Source organism: Phoca vitulina, unplaced genomic scaffold (assembly GCF_004348235.1).
Source record: "Phoca vitulina isolate PV1807 unplaced genomic scaffold, GSC_HSeal_1.0 scaffold5, whole genome shotgun sequence".
NCBI classification, from domain to species: domain Eukaryota; kingdom Metazoa; phylum Chordata; class Mammalia; order Carnivora; family Phocidae; genus Phoca; species Phoca vitulina.
In genome coordinates this window covers 74,879,909-74,895,493 of record NW_022589708.1, presented here as the reverse complement: position 1 = coordinate 74,895,493, position 15,585 = coordinate 74,879,909, and the positions used below count along the sequence as shown (strand labels likewise).

The 15,585-nt window shown below is 38.6% G+C and overlaps 1 protein-coding gene across 5 annotated transcripts in view; it reads left to right on the top strand.

Annotated features, from left to right (window-relative positions):
* Window positions 1-15,585, top strand: part of LOC116631775 (phospholipid-transporting ATPase IB) — a 590,846-nt gene that overhangs the window by 131,363 nt on the left and 443,898 nt on the right. For all 5 annotated transcript variants that reach the window (XM_032403315.1, XM_032403320.1, XM_032403319.1 and 2 more), the window contains exons 3-6: window positions 11,987-12,086; window positions 12,555-12,653; window positions 13,679-13,724; window positions 14,386-14,426. In XM_032403315.1, the coding sequence (XP_032259206.1) occupies window positions 11,987-12,086; window positions 12,555-12,653; window positions 13,679-13,724; window positions 14,386-14,426 (286 nt within the window). The remainder of the gene's footprint in view (window positions 1-11,986; window positions 12,087-12,554; window positions 12,654-13,678; window positions 13,725-14,385; window positions 14,427-15,585) is intronic.

The following is a 15,585-nucleotide window of genomic DNA, read 5'->3' as shown; positions in this document are numbered from 1 at the left end:
TGCATGGAGCACTGGGTGTTATGCACAAACAATGAATCATGGAACACTATATCTAAAACTAATGATGTAATGTATGGGGATTAACATAACAATAAAAAAAATTAAAAAAAAAAAAAGATCAGTGAAAAATAACTTCTCAACCATAGAGGAAAGAATGAATATAAAAACTATTAATTGTCCTGTAAGAAGTGATCTAAGCAAATGAAAGAAAAGAAATACAAGGGAGAAAATATTGTAGAATATCAGATGGATAATAAAAAATACTATGTTTTCTGGAAATTGCAATATAGTGTATTTCAGGTTTTATGAATTATGTTGTGATTTCTCCCCTCATTCTAAATAAGTATTCTATTTTGTTTTTGTCATTTTGTATTTTTCTTAAAGTGAGATCCCCAAACTGTATGCATGTTGTATACAAATTATATCCAGGCCCCATAAAGCCTGGATCTAACTGTGGGTATATAATGAGTAAACTAAATGAAAAGACAAGAAAACATTTTAGGATTACTTAGGAATGAACTACAGTACACTGTGTTTTTTTTTGTTTTGTTTTGTTTTTAAGATTTATTTATTTGAGAGAGAAAGGGGGGAGGGGGCAGAGGGAGAGAATCTTCAAGCAGACTCCCCGCTGAGCGCCAAGCTGGCTCTGGGGCTCAGTCCCATGACCCATGAGATCATGGTCTGAGCAGAAACCAAGAGCCATCCACTCAACCCACTGAGCCACCCAGGCGCCCCTATGTGCATTGTGTTTTTATATTAAATGCCCACAAGGACCAATTGTTAAAATGAAATACAGCTTTAAAATTCTTCCTTAAACATTGCTTCTCTGATGATTTGCCTTAGAAAATTACTGAGGAACTTACCTTCCTCTGGCCCCAAGGTGTCCTTCCAGGGAAGTTTTCATTGCAGAAAACATTACTATGAGGCCTGGCCAGCAGGGGGCGCCATGCTGTCAGTCTAGGTGTGCAGTGAGCTCTGCCTACAAGGCCCATAGAGGTGGTTAAGAGAATAAATATTTGATGTGGCCCTCCAGAGCTCTGTGTGTATGTGTGTAAGAGGAGAAGAAATGGCTTTTTCTCTTCCTGCTCCTGGTCCTGCTTTCTCTCTCTCTCACGCATGAGAGAGACTGAGTGTTGAAATGCGTGTATTACAGACCGTGCATTGGGTAGACATGATTAGGGAAAGGCTTGCCGGGGAAGATGACCTTGGGCTGTTGGCTCAGAAGTGGAGAAGGATGTGGTTTGATGAAGGGAGGAAAGAAAGATGTTTTAGGAATTTGGCAGGGGATTAAAGGAAGCAAGAGAACTTAAAAATCTAATACTCTTCACCATAAAGTGATTTCTATTTAAGGGGGAGGAACTTTACTCTCATTTTTCTTGTGGGCTGAGTTACAGGGTAAAGACTCTTGTGCTGAAAGCCAGAGTGCTCTTCCCAAAGGAATGACTGTGTAAAAATGACTCTGAGTGTCGTACTGATGTTTGTTTCTTGTTAGATTCAAGTTGGGTTGTTTAGAATTTCCTTCTTTAATGTAGGGCCTGGTTGTTGCTGGCAGGAGGCGGTGACTGTAGGGGTTAATATCAGATATGAGTGGTTACTACAGCATTTGTGGGGGGAAGCAGTGTAAGAATAAATTAGGTCTTTAGCCTAATTTTATGTTCTAATAAATAGGTCCTTATGTATGCCATTCCTGAAATTAGCTAAAAATAAAAGAACTGGTGGTCCCTTGGCAGTTACATCTGGATCCTACTAATTTTAATTTAAAATATTAAGTTATTATTAAAGTAATACATGTGAGTTGTTAAAAGTTGAAATAGTGTGGATGTTTGCCATTAAAATCTGTAGCCTCCCATTCTGGTTCTGTTCTACCAAAGGCGTTTGACATTGAAGTCATTCTGTTTTTAATTCTTTTGTGGTTTCCATCATATTTCTAAATGAGGTTTAGAAATGATCTTTCCGAATTCTCTTGTAGATGAAGATTTAACATCTTGACTTTGGTGCCAAGTACTGACATGGTATATCATGTTTGTTTCTTTCCTAGTGTAACTTGCTTTTTCTGCTTCATTTTTCTACTAGAACATTTTTTCACATATCCTTATTTCTCCCATCAGATCACTATCTATTTTTAAACTCTCTCTATATTTTAAAAGAAATATCTCAAAACAGTGTCTCAGTTCTATGTTTTTCCCCTAGCGTCATCCTTCCCAGGTAATGTGGCTGTTGTGTGGATGTGTTGTAAAGTGATCATGCTAGAATTGTTTTGCTCTTTTGTCGAGTTGAATTCCCTGTTTTTTGGATACTGTGTGAGTGTGTGTGTTTTATTTATTGATTAATCTCTAGTATTGTTGAAGCCCATCTTTCAGTAAGCAGTTTCATAAGAAAGCTTACATGAAAAGTAAATTTGAGGATCTGATAGTTTGGCTAGGTATAGAAATCTAAAGTTAAGTTCAACATTGATATTTTTCCCCTTTATAAATAAGTTCTTTTTACAATCTTGCATTTTTAAAAAAAATATTTGATATTCTATAATTTTAAATTTTGGTATTAGTCTCTTGTTGTTTTGGGTACTTGGTGAAGCCTTTCAATCAGAAACCTATGTTAGAATTATGAGGAATTTTCTCATATATTTTTAAAAAATGTTTTCTTTCTCTGACTTTTGTAGAGCTCTTAGTGGTTGGATATTGACTCTTATAACAGTATTGTTAGGTCTCTACTTTTCATCTTTTGTTGTTGTTGTTGTTCTACTTTTTGGGAGGTTTACTTTTATTTTTCACTTCTATGATTGGATTATCTTAGACTGTCGTACTTCTAATTCCTAATAGCTCTTCTATTGTTATATTTTAAAAATAGCATCTTATCCTGGTTTTGTATGAATGTATTATCCTCTGATAACTCTGAGGATGTGAGCATTTTATTCTTTTTAAAGTTTGCAGCATTGTGTTTCCTCTAGTCATTTTTTTTTCCATTTTCATTTTTGAATCTCTTTTTCATAATGGGAACTTTCTGCACATATCTGGTAATTTTCCAAAGAGCACAGAAGACTGAGGGGAACTCTGTGAGCATGGGTCAGATAGCAAGCTTGACTTTAGGTGAAGGACTTTGAATGTGAGTATGTGGAAGATTTTTTTCTGTCTTCCTTGAGGGTTTCAGCATTTGCTCAGGGTGTAGAAGTCTGGCTGTGTGAAGTTTCTGTGTAGCCAAAAGAAGGGGGCTTGTGAGAGAAGAATAGTGCTGCTTTTCTTAAGCCTCTGCTTTTAGTCCTTTATAGTTTATCTCCTGAAATTACTCCAGACTCTTAACCATGATCTCCTGGCTTTGGTCCCCTTGCTTTCCCTCCTGCCTCCATCCTTTCTCCATCATTGGTGTCTCCTCCTCCTGAGTCACCTCTGTTTTGTAGGTCAACAACTCTCTCTTCCTGTCCTTAGCTCCCTCTGACACACTGGGGTGTGGCTGCTTCTGCCCTGCCTAATAAGTGATGGCGATCATTCATTTTATGTATATGCCATGGAGTGCCCAGATATTTGGTCAATGGGTGTTTCTGTGAGGATGCTTTTGGGTTATATTAACATTTGAATCCTAAAGTAAAGCAGATTGCCCTGTCCAGTGTGGGTGGGCTTCTTCCAATCAGTCGAAGGCCTATATAGAACAAAAAGGCTGAGTAAGAGGGAACCCCTCCTGCCTGACAGCCTTTGAGCTAGGACAGTGTCCTTTCTCCTGCCTTTGGACTGCAACTACACCACTGGGTCTCCTGCTCACTGACTGCGGATCTTGGGACTTGTCAGAATCTATAATTGTGTGAACAATTTATAATCTTACTCTCTCCTACAACCACATTCTGTTGATTCTGTTTCTCTGGACAGTCCTGACAAATGCAGTGACCCCTTTCTAGAGCTGAATTACTCTCTTAAAAATGGATTGACTTATCTTCTCAGAAAACAGTTCTGAGAGTAGAACCTGTTCTTCTCCCTCAGTGCAGGGCCTTTCCCCAGGTGATGGTCCCCTCTGGAGATTTTCTCTCACTGTAGCTCCTATTCAGAAGGTGCCTTAGAGACACCTGCACAACTCTCATGCACAAACGCAGAAAGGAGTCTATTTTAGGGGGAAAAAAATCTCCTTGGCTGATGATTCTGGTCCTCATTTTTAAAACCATGGCTGTATGTTTTTACATTCCTTTCTACTAATTTATGGTCCCTGAGTGGACAAAGATGATAAATGTGTGTGTCCATTTTACAGTTGTGAGTCAGAAGCCAGGTACTTTTTAGATTGGGCCTTTATTGCTATCAGAGCCCCACAGATAAAATCCTATGTTCCTCATATCTCTATGTGAAATTTCAAGTGGACAACTACATGGGTGTGTTCACTTTATGAAAAGTTGAGCCGTATACTTTGTTCCTCATGCATACTGAAGACCAGGCAGGAAACCTAGCAGAAAAACTTGAATTAAAATTAAACATTTGACTATGTTTGGCAATTATGTGCAATTATTAAAAATGATACTGCTGACCTGGGGCTTTGATATCCATAAACTCCTTGGACTCTTTGTAGCACACAGGACTCACAGAGTTTCGGTTTATATCCAGATCTAAATGAAATTTTTGTGCATTCCACACTGGTAAACTCCACACCTCCTGCTAGTTTCCCAGTTTGTCTGCTTCGGCTAGCATCCCATGTAGATCTGGCTCATTAATGGAGTTCTTGGCTCTGCCTGCTTGGGACATGAGGTTTTTTGATGAGTTTCAATCTTCCCTTGCAACCAGCGGTACTCCTGCCTCCTTGACTCAGAGCAGCCAGTCTGGAGCATAAGCAGGATTTAGGCGCTTCTACCTTGATGACTCTGTTTCAGAGTCCTGTCACACCTTGTTTGACTTGTCAGTCTGTCAGCCCCCAGGACAGTCTTAAACCTTTTGATTGGGTTTATTTCCCTGTGTTCGGAAAGAATATATTGAATTCTGAATGAAAGACCAAAGGTATAATTAAATGCAATAGACTTTGACCTGTTTTGCTTCTTCCGGGGCAGCGGCAGGATTGGGCTACATTTGTGACTCTGGTACTTGTAGGTCAGGCATTCTCATAATATTAGTTGTTCCTTTTTATTGAAGATAGAATCTCATTGGAAATGGTCCTTTTTGCTTTGCTTTGAATGGGAGTCTCAATACTCCTTTTCAGTTGATTTTATATCCTTTTTTTTTTTTTTAAAGATTTTATTTATTTGACAGAGAGACAGAGAGCGTGCACAAGCAGGGGGAATGGCAGGCAGAAGGAGAGGGAGAAGCAGGCTCCCCACAGAGTAGGGAGCCCAATGCGGGGCTCCATCCCAGGACCCCCGGATCATGACCTGAGCCGAAGGCAGATGCTCAACCGACTGAGCCACCCAGGCACCCCAGTTGATTTTATATCCTGAAGTTCACAGGTTTTCTTGTACAAAACCTGCTTTTCAGAGGTGCCACATATAAAGATAGTAGCCATAAACACCCAATGTGTCTTGCATTTTAGAACTGCTTGTCTAAGAGTCATCCATGGTGGAAGGTTCCCCTGGCAGCATGCTTTGTGCTCAAAATGTTATTGTCTCTCTCTTCACTTCTTTCCTGTCCACATTTCCATGGAAGTATTGAAATAAATGCTTTGTGTTCAGAGCTATTTATTGAATAATGCATTATGTATAATAGAACAGATATGAAAATATGATAGGAACAGGACACTCACACGGTTTAGTAGGAATTAAAGGGAATCTCTAATTGATGCAGTTATGTTCACAGGTATATTTATAAGTTGATTGGTTAGAACTCAGCTCACTTTTCTCATTGAATGTGTATTATAAAGATTATGCAAAAAGGTCTATGTAAGCCATAATAAAGTACTATGAAGAAGTGTATTACTAATAGCACCAGTCCAGGTCCAGTTACTATATTCTGAGAACAAGCTATGAGATAAGGCAGTATTTTTCCCCAGCTGTAGACTAAGAAATAGAAGTGTTGAAAATAGAAATATCAATGTTTTCAAATGAGTTCAAATAAATAACCTTTATTTGCAACTGGTTAAATCACAGTAGCTCAGGCAAATGAAGTGAAAATTTCTAGTGAAGTGGTCCTAACCCTGTTTATCAGCAGGAGTTTCTATATTGGAGAGGATTTCCAGACTATAATTTGGCGGGGTGGGGGGGGGTGTTGGTTGGCAAAGCACCAGGAGTCTGTGCTACATGGGGAGGGCCGTAGGCTTTGCTGTCCATTGGCACGCCCTCTCGGGTGACTCCCGGCTGTGCCCTGGTGTCCATTGTCAGCAGGGATGGCAGGGGGTCCGCTGACCTTTGCATTTAGTGTCCCACTCACTCTTTTTTTATTATTATGTTAATCACCGTACATTATATCATTAGTTTTTGATGTAGTGATCCATGATTCATTGTTTGCGTATAACACCCAGTGCTCCATGCAGAACGTGCCCTCTTTAATACCCATCACCAGGCTAACCCATCCCCCCACCCCCCTCCCCTCTAGAACCCTCAGTTTGTTTCTCAGAGTCCATTGTCTCCATGGTTCATCTCCCCCTCCGATTTCCCCCCCTTCATTCTTCCCCTCCTGCTATTGTCTTCTTCTTCTTCTTCTTCTTCTTCTTCTTCTTCTTCTTTTTTTTTTTTTTAACATATATTGTATTATTTGTTTCAGAGGTACAGGTCTGTGATTCAACAGTCTTACACAATTCACAGCACTCACCATAGCACATACCCTCCCCAGTGTCCATCACCCAGCCACCCCATCCCTCCCACTCCTCACTACTCCAGTCACCCTCAGTTTGTTTCCTGAGATTAAGAATTCCTCATATCAGTGAGGTCATATGATATATGTCTTTCTCTGATTGACTTATTTCACTCAGCATAATACCCTCCAGTTCCATCCACGTCGTTGCAAATGGCAAGATCTCATTCCTTTTGATGGCTGCATAATATTCCATTGTATATATATACCACATCTTCTTTATCTATTCATTTGTCGATGGACATCTTGGCTCTTTCCATAGTTTGGCTATTGTTAGTGTTCCACTCACTCTTGGTCTTTTCTGTGAATTAGTTGAATACACTAAGTGATAAATGAATTAAGCTGTTTATGAAGACATGAACAATTTTCTTAGGACACTGTATTTTCTTGTCTTCCACCTCTAATAATCCAGAGCTCCTTGCTGAGTGTATATTTTGAGAGGAGAAAAGTGAATGGCATCTTATAGGACCTGGGTGGAATGGAAGGTTTCCAGAACATGATCATGGAGCACTGGTTTAGCTCACAATCAGCCTCCTGTGGAGTTATTTAAAAGGGCCTTCTTCTCTTTCAGTTAATATTGAACACTTACTGTACATTAGGCACATACAAGAGAATGTACTGTCCATGTAATGCAGGAGAATAAAAACAATGCTTGCTTTTGGCTGTATGGATACCTTGGGTGGATTTACTGCTTCCATTTCAAAGATGAGTGTTAAGCTAGTTTAATTTCTGAGTTTCTGGAGGCTTGTTTTAGGGGGAAGTTGTACTTTGAGCAGTTACTGCATTTTAGGTTTGCCTTTGGAGAACAGTTGTCAACTTGGTTTTTTTTTTTTAAGATTTTATTTATTTATTTGGCACAGAGAGAGAGAGAGAGCACAAGCATTCGGGAGAGCAGCAGAGGGAGAGGGAGAAGCAGGCTCCCTACTGAGTAAGGAGCCCGATACAGGGCTCCATCCCAGGACCCTAGGATCATGACCTGAGCGGAAGGCAGATGCTTAACCTACTGAGCCACCGAGGTGCCCATTGGGTTATTCTCATAGCTAGAAAATTGTGCTCAAGCGTCATGTCTGGGTTCTTGCTTTGTGCTGCATTCTGGAGATCACACTTCTGCAGTGCTTTGTGATTTGTGGCAGGGTCTCTAGTCTGCCAGCCCACCCTGCAGATTTTAGACTTGTCAAGCCTCCACAATTGTGTAAACCAGTTCCTTAAAATGAATCTCTCGCTCTATACACTCTTGTTGGTTCTGTTTCTCTAGAGAACCCTGACTGACATTTTAACAAGATCACCAGGTGATTTGTATACATCTCTAAGTTTGAAAAGCTCTACCCTAAACTCTTCTGGTAGAATGATTTTGATGGGTGCTGCCTTTAGCTGATTGTAGTTTTATGTGTTTAAATCTGTAACATGACACATCAGGTTGTATATCAAGATAATTATTTTACTACTACACAGTATCCATCTCTTGGATGAATGTCAATTTCTCTGAATTATTGATTATGCTCATTCTATTTCAGTCTGAAAATATTTTAGACTCACTTTTCTATTTTGACTAGAATAAAAGTCTGCTTTCCTTCCCCATCTTATCTTTGGTTTTCTCACATAAATGGGATCTTTTTCTGCTCCTATCCTCTACGTTTATGGCATTTCAGAGACATGTGGCTCCCCTTAAGCATACTTAGTATTTTACCCAAGTGGGAAACGTTCACACAAAGACAGGGTCATGTGCCAACTCTGTATGTGTGTCTGTTTCATACAGATGGAATCTGGGGTTCAAATGTTATAGTCAGACTACTTTATAAGATGCTTTCTAGTCTTAGAGTGTGTGAATTTTCATGTTCCCTTTATGATAATGTTGTTTGCTTTATTTCAATGGTCAGTACACCGTAAAGGAATGCATGGTGTTCTGTTTGAATTTGTCCTCTAAACTGCAATTAAGAGAATTTTTGTACCATGAGCTTATCATGTGCATGTGTCTGATATATTTTCCCTATGCGTTAATAAGCTTGATTTGAGCTAGTTTCTTCTGTCTGGCAAAATTTTACAGTGACATCCTATACCCCAAAGGGCTACATAAGTGAGTAGGGGCTCCATGCAAGCACATTTTCCAGCTAGTTCAGTGATATCCCTTCAAGTGTCAGAATCCTTAAGTTTGAACTGTCTTAAAAGTGGTTTTCATATACTTTTTAATATGTATATTTAATACCTTAAGCAAAAGAAGACCCTTTGCTTTTCTATTTTGGTGCTTCTAATTTGTTGTGTATTTGAAACGTGTTAGATAATCTTGCTACAATATATTTCATTTAAGAGTTGGGTCAGAATCATGTCTTTAGAAGGCAAGTTAGAAGTCAAGCAGGTACTTTTATGGATAAATCTTTGAGCAGCCAAAAGAGGAATGATTCATTTTGCCCCTTCAACTTCTCAGTTTATGCCTTGGATTATTTCCTTGTTCATTGATTATCTGCTATGTGGTGGGAACATACAAAGTTGATGTAAGCAATCTATTTTGGGGATAGATAAATAAAATACAAAACAAAGCAGAGGCTATATAATGTAGGTGTAAACACCATCCTGTGGGCTTGGAGGAAGAAGAGTCTTTGTGATTTGATCAAACTTAATGGAAGATACAAGTTTGAATGGGAGAGTAAGATGGGAAGGGCAGTTTAGTTATGGAGAGACCATGTGGATGAGAGAGGATGTCCCAGGTGGAAGCAACAATGTGAGCATCTATAGATTCAACACAAATTAAATTGAAATTATACTGGAATTTTTTTTTACAGAAGTAGAAAAAACACTGCTAAAATTATGTGGAACCACTAAAGACCCCAAATAGCCAAAGAAATTCTGAGAAAGAAGAACAAAGTGGGAGGTATTACACTTCCTGATTTCAAGCTATGCTATAAAGCCATAGTCCTCACAACAGTATGGTATTGGCATAAAAACAGACAAACAGGCCAACAGAACATAATCAAGAGCCCCGCAATATGGTATATGGTCCCCTGATACTTGGAGAGGGAGCCAAGAATCCTCAAGGGAGAAAAGATAGTCTCTTCAATAAATGATGCTGGGATAATTGGATTTTCACATGTAAAAGAATGAAACTGGACCCTTATTTTATACCACTTACAAAAATTAATTTGAAATAGATTAAAGACTAAAATATAAGACTCAAAGCCATGAAACTCCTAGAAGAAAACATAGGAACAAAGCTCCTTGACATGGGTTTTGGTGATGATTTTTTGGATGTGACATCTAAAGCACAAGCAACAAAATAAAAAGCTTCTGCACAGCAAAAGAAATTATCAATAAAGTACAAATAGAACCTTTGGAATGGGAAAAAAATATTTGCAAACCATATATCTGATAGGGGGCTAATATGTAATATATATAAAGAACTCATATAGCTCAATGGCAAAAAACAATAACCCAATTGAAAAATGGGCAAAGTACCTGAACAGACATTTTTCCAAAGAAGATATATGTAAAGCCAACAGGCACATGAAAAGATGCCCAGCATCACTAGTCATTAGAGAAATGCAAATTAAAACCATAAGGTCCTATCACATCACACCAGTCTGGATAGTCATCATCAAAAAGATAAGAGATAACAAATGCTGGCATTGATAGAGAGAAAAGGGAACCCTGTTGGTGGGACTGTGCAGCCACTATGAGAACCAGTATGGGGTTTCCTCAAAAAATTAAATAGAACTACCCTATGATTCAGCAGTTCAACTTTTGGGAATATATCCAAAGGAAATGAAAACACTAACTTAAAAAGATATCTCCACCACCACATTCATAGCAGCATTGTTTACAATAGCCAAGACCAGCCTAAGTGTCCACTGATGGATGAAGAGGTTGTGGTAATACACATAAAGTGGAATATTACTCAGCCACAGAAAATGAGGGAATCCTATCATTTGTGACATGGATAGACCTTGAAGGCATGCCAAGTAAATCAGAAAAGAAGGACATGTGATGTCACACATGGAATCTAAAGAAACAAAACAAAACAAACCCAAACTCATAGAAAAAGATAAGACTTGTGATTACCAGAAGTGGGGGTGGGGAAGGGAGGAAATTAGAGAAGGTGGCGCAAAAGTACAACCTCCAGTTGTAAGATAAATACGCACAAGGAACGTAACATATGACATGATGCAGTAGCTGCCACTTCTGTATGATATATATGAAAGTTAATTTTTTTCCCTTTTTTCTTGTACCCATATGAGAAGATGGATGCTAGCAGAACCTGCTGTGTAACCATTTCACAATATATGTAAATCAGAACGTCCTGCCGTATGCCTGAAGTTATACAGTGATGTATGTCAGTTATTCCTCAATAAAACTGGAAAAAAAAACTCCAAACAAGCATGAGCAAAGGTGGCCAAATAAAGGGTATGATAGGAATGGAGTTTATCTGGGTGTGGTTGAACAAAAAAACACCCGTGATAGGTATCCAGAGGGACACATTGACGTGTTATGCACACGCCTGGGACCCAGGGCATCCTTTATGGAGTTGACTTGCTACCTTGAATCAGTGGCTTTATATTAAGAATTGTCAGGCATCACAAATCCTGGCATAATTCTACTTGCTTGTGTGGATCACTCAATTGGTGTTTCTATCTCACTCTTTATTTCAGAGTTCATGTCTTTTGCTGTATTTGGAATGTGTACCTCTTCTGTTTTGGGATCCTTGAAACATATCTTCCTTTAACAAATACTCTTTTTTTTTGGTTAAAGATTTATCTATTTATTTTAGAGAGAGAAAGAGAGAGAGAGTGGGAGCAGGGGGAGGGGCAGAGGGAGAAGGAGAGAGAGAATTTCAAGCAGACTCCCCACTGATCACAGAGCTCCATGCGGGGCTCGATCTCACGACCCATGAGATCATGACCTGAGCCAAAACCAAGAGTTGGATGCTCAACTGACTGAGCCACCCAGGCGCCCCAACAAATATTCTTGATGTGTTTACTATAGCTCCTAGAAAGCGGGTAAATCTCTCTGCTTATGCTGTGTGAATAGTAAATATATCTAAGTTTGAAAACAAAGATCACGTTAGAAGATTCTCTTGTCATGTGTGCCCTTTTACAAAATCTTTGTGGGGCAGGGCCAGCACAGCAATTTTTTTGTCCTAAATTCTGAAGTATTTTATTTTTAAAACCACTTGTAAAATTCTCGCAACTTTTCGTTTTCTTTGTAGAATTTACATCTGTAGCTGACAGGAGCATTTTTCTTTTTACTTCTAGTACGGCCAAGTACAGCGTGTTGACGTTTCTACCTCGATTCTTGTATGAGCAGATTAGAAGAGCTGCTAATGCCTTCTTCCTCTTCATTGCCTTATTACAGGTAACACTTTTTAAAAAGTGATTTAAAATTCATAATGTTAATTACATGCAAAATGAGATTTTGCTAAAAGGTCACTTAACTGAAAAAGTGTCATAATACTTGAATGTAATTTGTCCCCTCATCTGATCGTTTTCATGCACAGACATGATCTCTGCATAAAGGCAGACTTCTTTAGATATTGCCTTAAAGATAATTGTAGTTACTAAAAGAGGCATTGAAAAATGGCCCGAGAGTCATACTTTTAACCCCTTTTCAGTTCTAAACACATAGCAATGTTAGATAAAAATTTTAAAATATGTAAAACACATAGCTAGTTTTTAAAAGAAGGTAATCACTTTGGTATAACAGAAATGGAACAGAACTTCAAAAGAGTGAGTGGTGAGTGTCATATTTTCTTTTTTGTAGAGAGGATTTTGATTTTAAAATTCTAATTTGTCAACTTCCCTCTTTTGGTCTCTTGTCTTCCAGCAAATTCCAGATGTATCTCCAACAGGAAGATATACCACCCTGGTGCCATTGATCATTATTTTAACAATTGCAGGCATCAAAGAGATTGTAGAAGATTTTGTAAGTTTTTGCTTTCATATAATAAAAACCTTGTATTGAATATAACTTGTAATTTATTTGTTGCTCTGTTTTTCTTTGTTGAAGATAGGAATTTGGTCAGTAGCCTAAGTAACCTTTCAAGGCTCATGATGGTATTTTTGGGGAAGGAACGTGTACACACAGTGTCTTAAATACCTATACACAGAAGTAGGTCAAACTGTGTTTTCTAATGTTAGCTCTGTGAACTCTCTTTGATTTTTATCACTGATGTTCCTTAAATCCTGCTTTAGAGCTTCCTAATTTGGGTAGCCAAAGGATGGATTGCTGCCTAGAATAGCAGCATTGGGCTGGCTGTGCCTGAGGTAATTTTATGAATCTTCTCTCTCCTCAGACTTATCTCGCTCGGTGTATCTCCAGGTTCAGTGACTACAACCATATTAATGCTTTCTCCCCTTTTCTCCGTCTGTGGTCTTGCCTCCAAGGTCTTTCTCTTCCTCTCTACCCCTCCCTCCCTCCACCCCTTTCTCTCTCTCTCTCTCTCTCTCTCTCTCTCTCTCCCTCCCTTTTTCCCCCACCCTGTGTCTCTTTTTCTCACTCTCACACATACACTCACACACATTATGTACATTTTTCTGGGAATAGGTAAACAAACAAATGGAATACAAATCAGAGGTACTTTGCTCCCTAAGTTCTTTACCAGTAAAATGAATTCAATTGTTGTTGGGTTTATCATACTGAATAGTTCTTTTAGTCTGATCTTAAAGAAACGAGGCGTGAGAAATCTCATACTTCAGAGTGCTCGTTCCTTGTTGGAGCCAAAATATCATGGCTGACACCAGAGTAGACTGCATCCACGTTTGCAACATTTGTCTGCTGAATTTAGGGAGTGCTGCCGGGTCACAGACCTCTGTGCTGAGTTTCACAACATTCACATCGCTGCCAATCCGTTTCCTGGAGCCCTGTTTCTCTCCTGATCTATTGTTGCTGTTGCAGTGATGCATTTGGAACTTTTGAATCTAAGAACTTTCTTTTCTTTCTGGTAACAGAAGCGGCATAAGGCAGACAATGCAGTGAACAAAAAGAAAACGATAGGTAAGACACCAGGCTGAATCACTTTTTCCGCTAGAAAACTTCAGACCCCATTTAAGGCATGTAAAATAAGTAGCTAATGGTATTGACATAAATGGAGGGAAATGATCTATAAAATATTTTAAAAGAAATAGCAAAATTACAAACCAATCCAATAAAATGTGAGTCCTGGCTATTAAGATTTGAACAGAATTTGTGTATTTTAGAAGCTCAGAAAAGGTGGTAATTGTTAGGAGCTAGACATATGTTAGGTCTATAAAAAGTCCAAGCATTCACATCCTTGGTTTATACTTGCTCCCTACCTCTCTATTTTTATTGTATTGATTTCTAGAACATTAGGTCTGTATTGTGTGTGTGTGTGTGTGTGTGTGTGTGTGTGTGTGTGTGTTTAATCTTGTAACAACAGGGTGACATTTTTCTTCTGGGGTAAATATGGCTAGTTTTAACTTCTATGCATGTATTTATATTTATATGTATGCATTAATATATATATGGTATGTGGATTGGGGCTCCATTTTGAGGAGTGGTGTGGTATGCCTTTATGTCTAAAGATAAGGTTGGAATTAATAAGTGGAATTTTGAAAGGAACCTTTTAGATTTTTAGAAGCTGATTTTACTTTGATTATCATCAGTATTAACTGGTACATTGTTTTTTCTTTTTCAGTGTTAAGAAATGGTATGTGGCATACCATTATGTGGAAAGAGGTAAAAACTATAGGAAACAAATTGAGGGTTGCTGGGGGGGATGGGAGGAGGGATGGGGTAACTGGGTGATGGGCATTAAGGAGGACAAGTGATGTGATGAGCAGTGGGTGTTATAGGCAACTGATAAATTATTGAACACTATATCAGAAACTAATGATGTACTATACGTTGGCTAAATGAATTTAAATAAAAAATTTTAAAAATCCTTATTTTAAAGATCTGCCAGAAAGTACTGGTTTGGGGACTTGTAATTAATTGCTAGTATTGATTGCAGTAGATAAAGTTTGGGTTAAGACATCGGTCATCTCTAATGTAAGTTTTATATTGTGGAGTTTCCCATGAGATTTCCTTAGAACTGCTGCCTATTGACTTGGTTCCTGCTTCTTCTGGGAAGTGCTCACTGTGTCAGTTCACAGTTGTGAAATTCATTGCTCCTGATGGATACTTCTAAAATACCAAAGCATCCTCTAGTTTCCAACTCCAATCCAAGAGACCTCTTCCCTGGTCTTCTGTTCTCCTAACCTAAATCCAGTTTGTTTGTTTGTTTGTTTGTTTGTTTTTAAGATTTTCTAACTTTGGAGAATCTCACTTCTAATGTTTTTGGTGGGAAGAGTTTTGGGTTTAAGATTTTACTGCGAAATGTAAACAGAGGTGGAGTGGGGGTTGGAGGCCAGCCTGTTTTGATCCTGAACTTGGTTGTCAGGACCAGCAGTCACTGCTCTTAATTTTACAATAGTGAGAGGGTTTGCCTCCATGTTCCTGGAAACATGAGGTTGGGAGGGTTTGGGGATGGTGAGGGTTTTTTGGTTGTTTATAGTGATGAATAGAAAATGTAGAAGAAATATGCTGTGCCATCTGGGTATCTTGTATCTGATAAAGTTAGCTTTTTAAGTGAACCTCTGTTTTACCTGGACGTTCTTAATGGTCACAAGATGGTTTTTGTGGGGGATGACTCTCATGACTTCAGGATTTGAAGATGATTAACATGATTTCAAAAGAAAACTACTTTTTAGAAGGTTCACTTAACAATAGTTTCTCCTGCTAACCATTTAGTAAGCAGTGTTTAAAAATGCTTCTATGATCTTTAACTCTGCAAAATGCCTGTGATACAGTAACTGTAGCCCTCAGTTTAGTTTGCATTTTGTTTACTTCATTATAA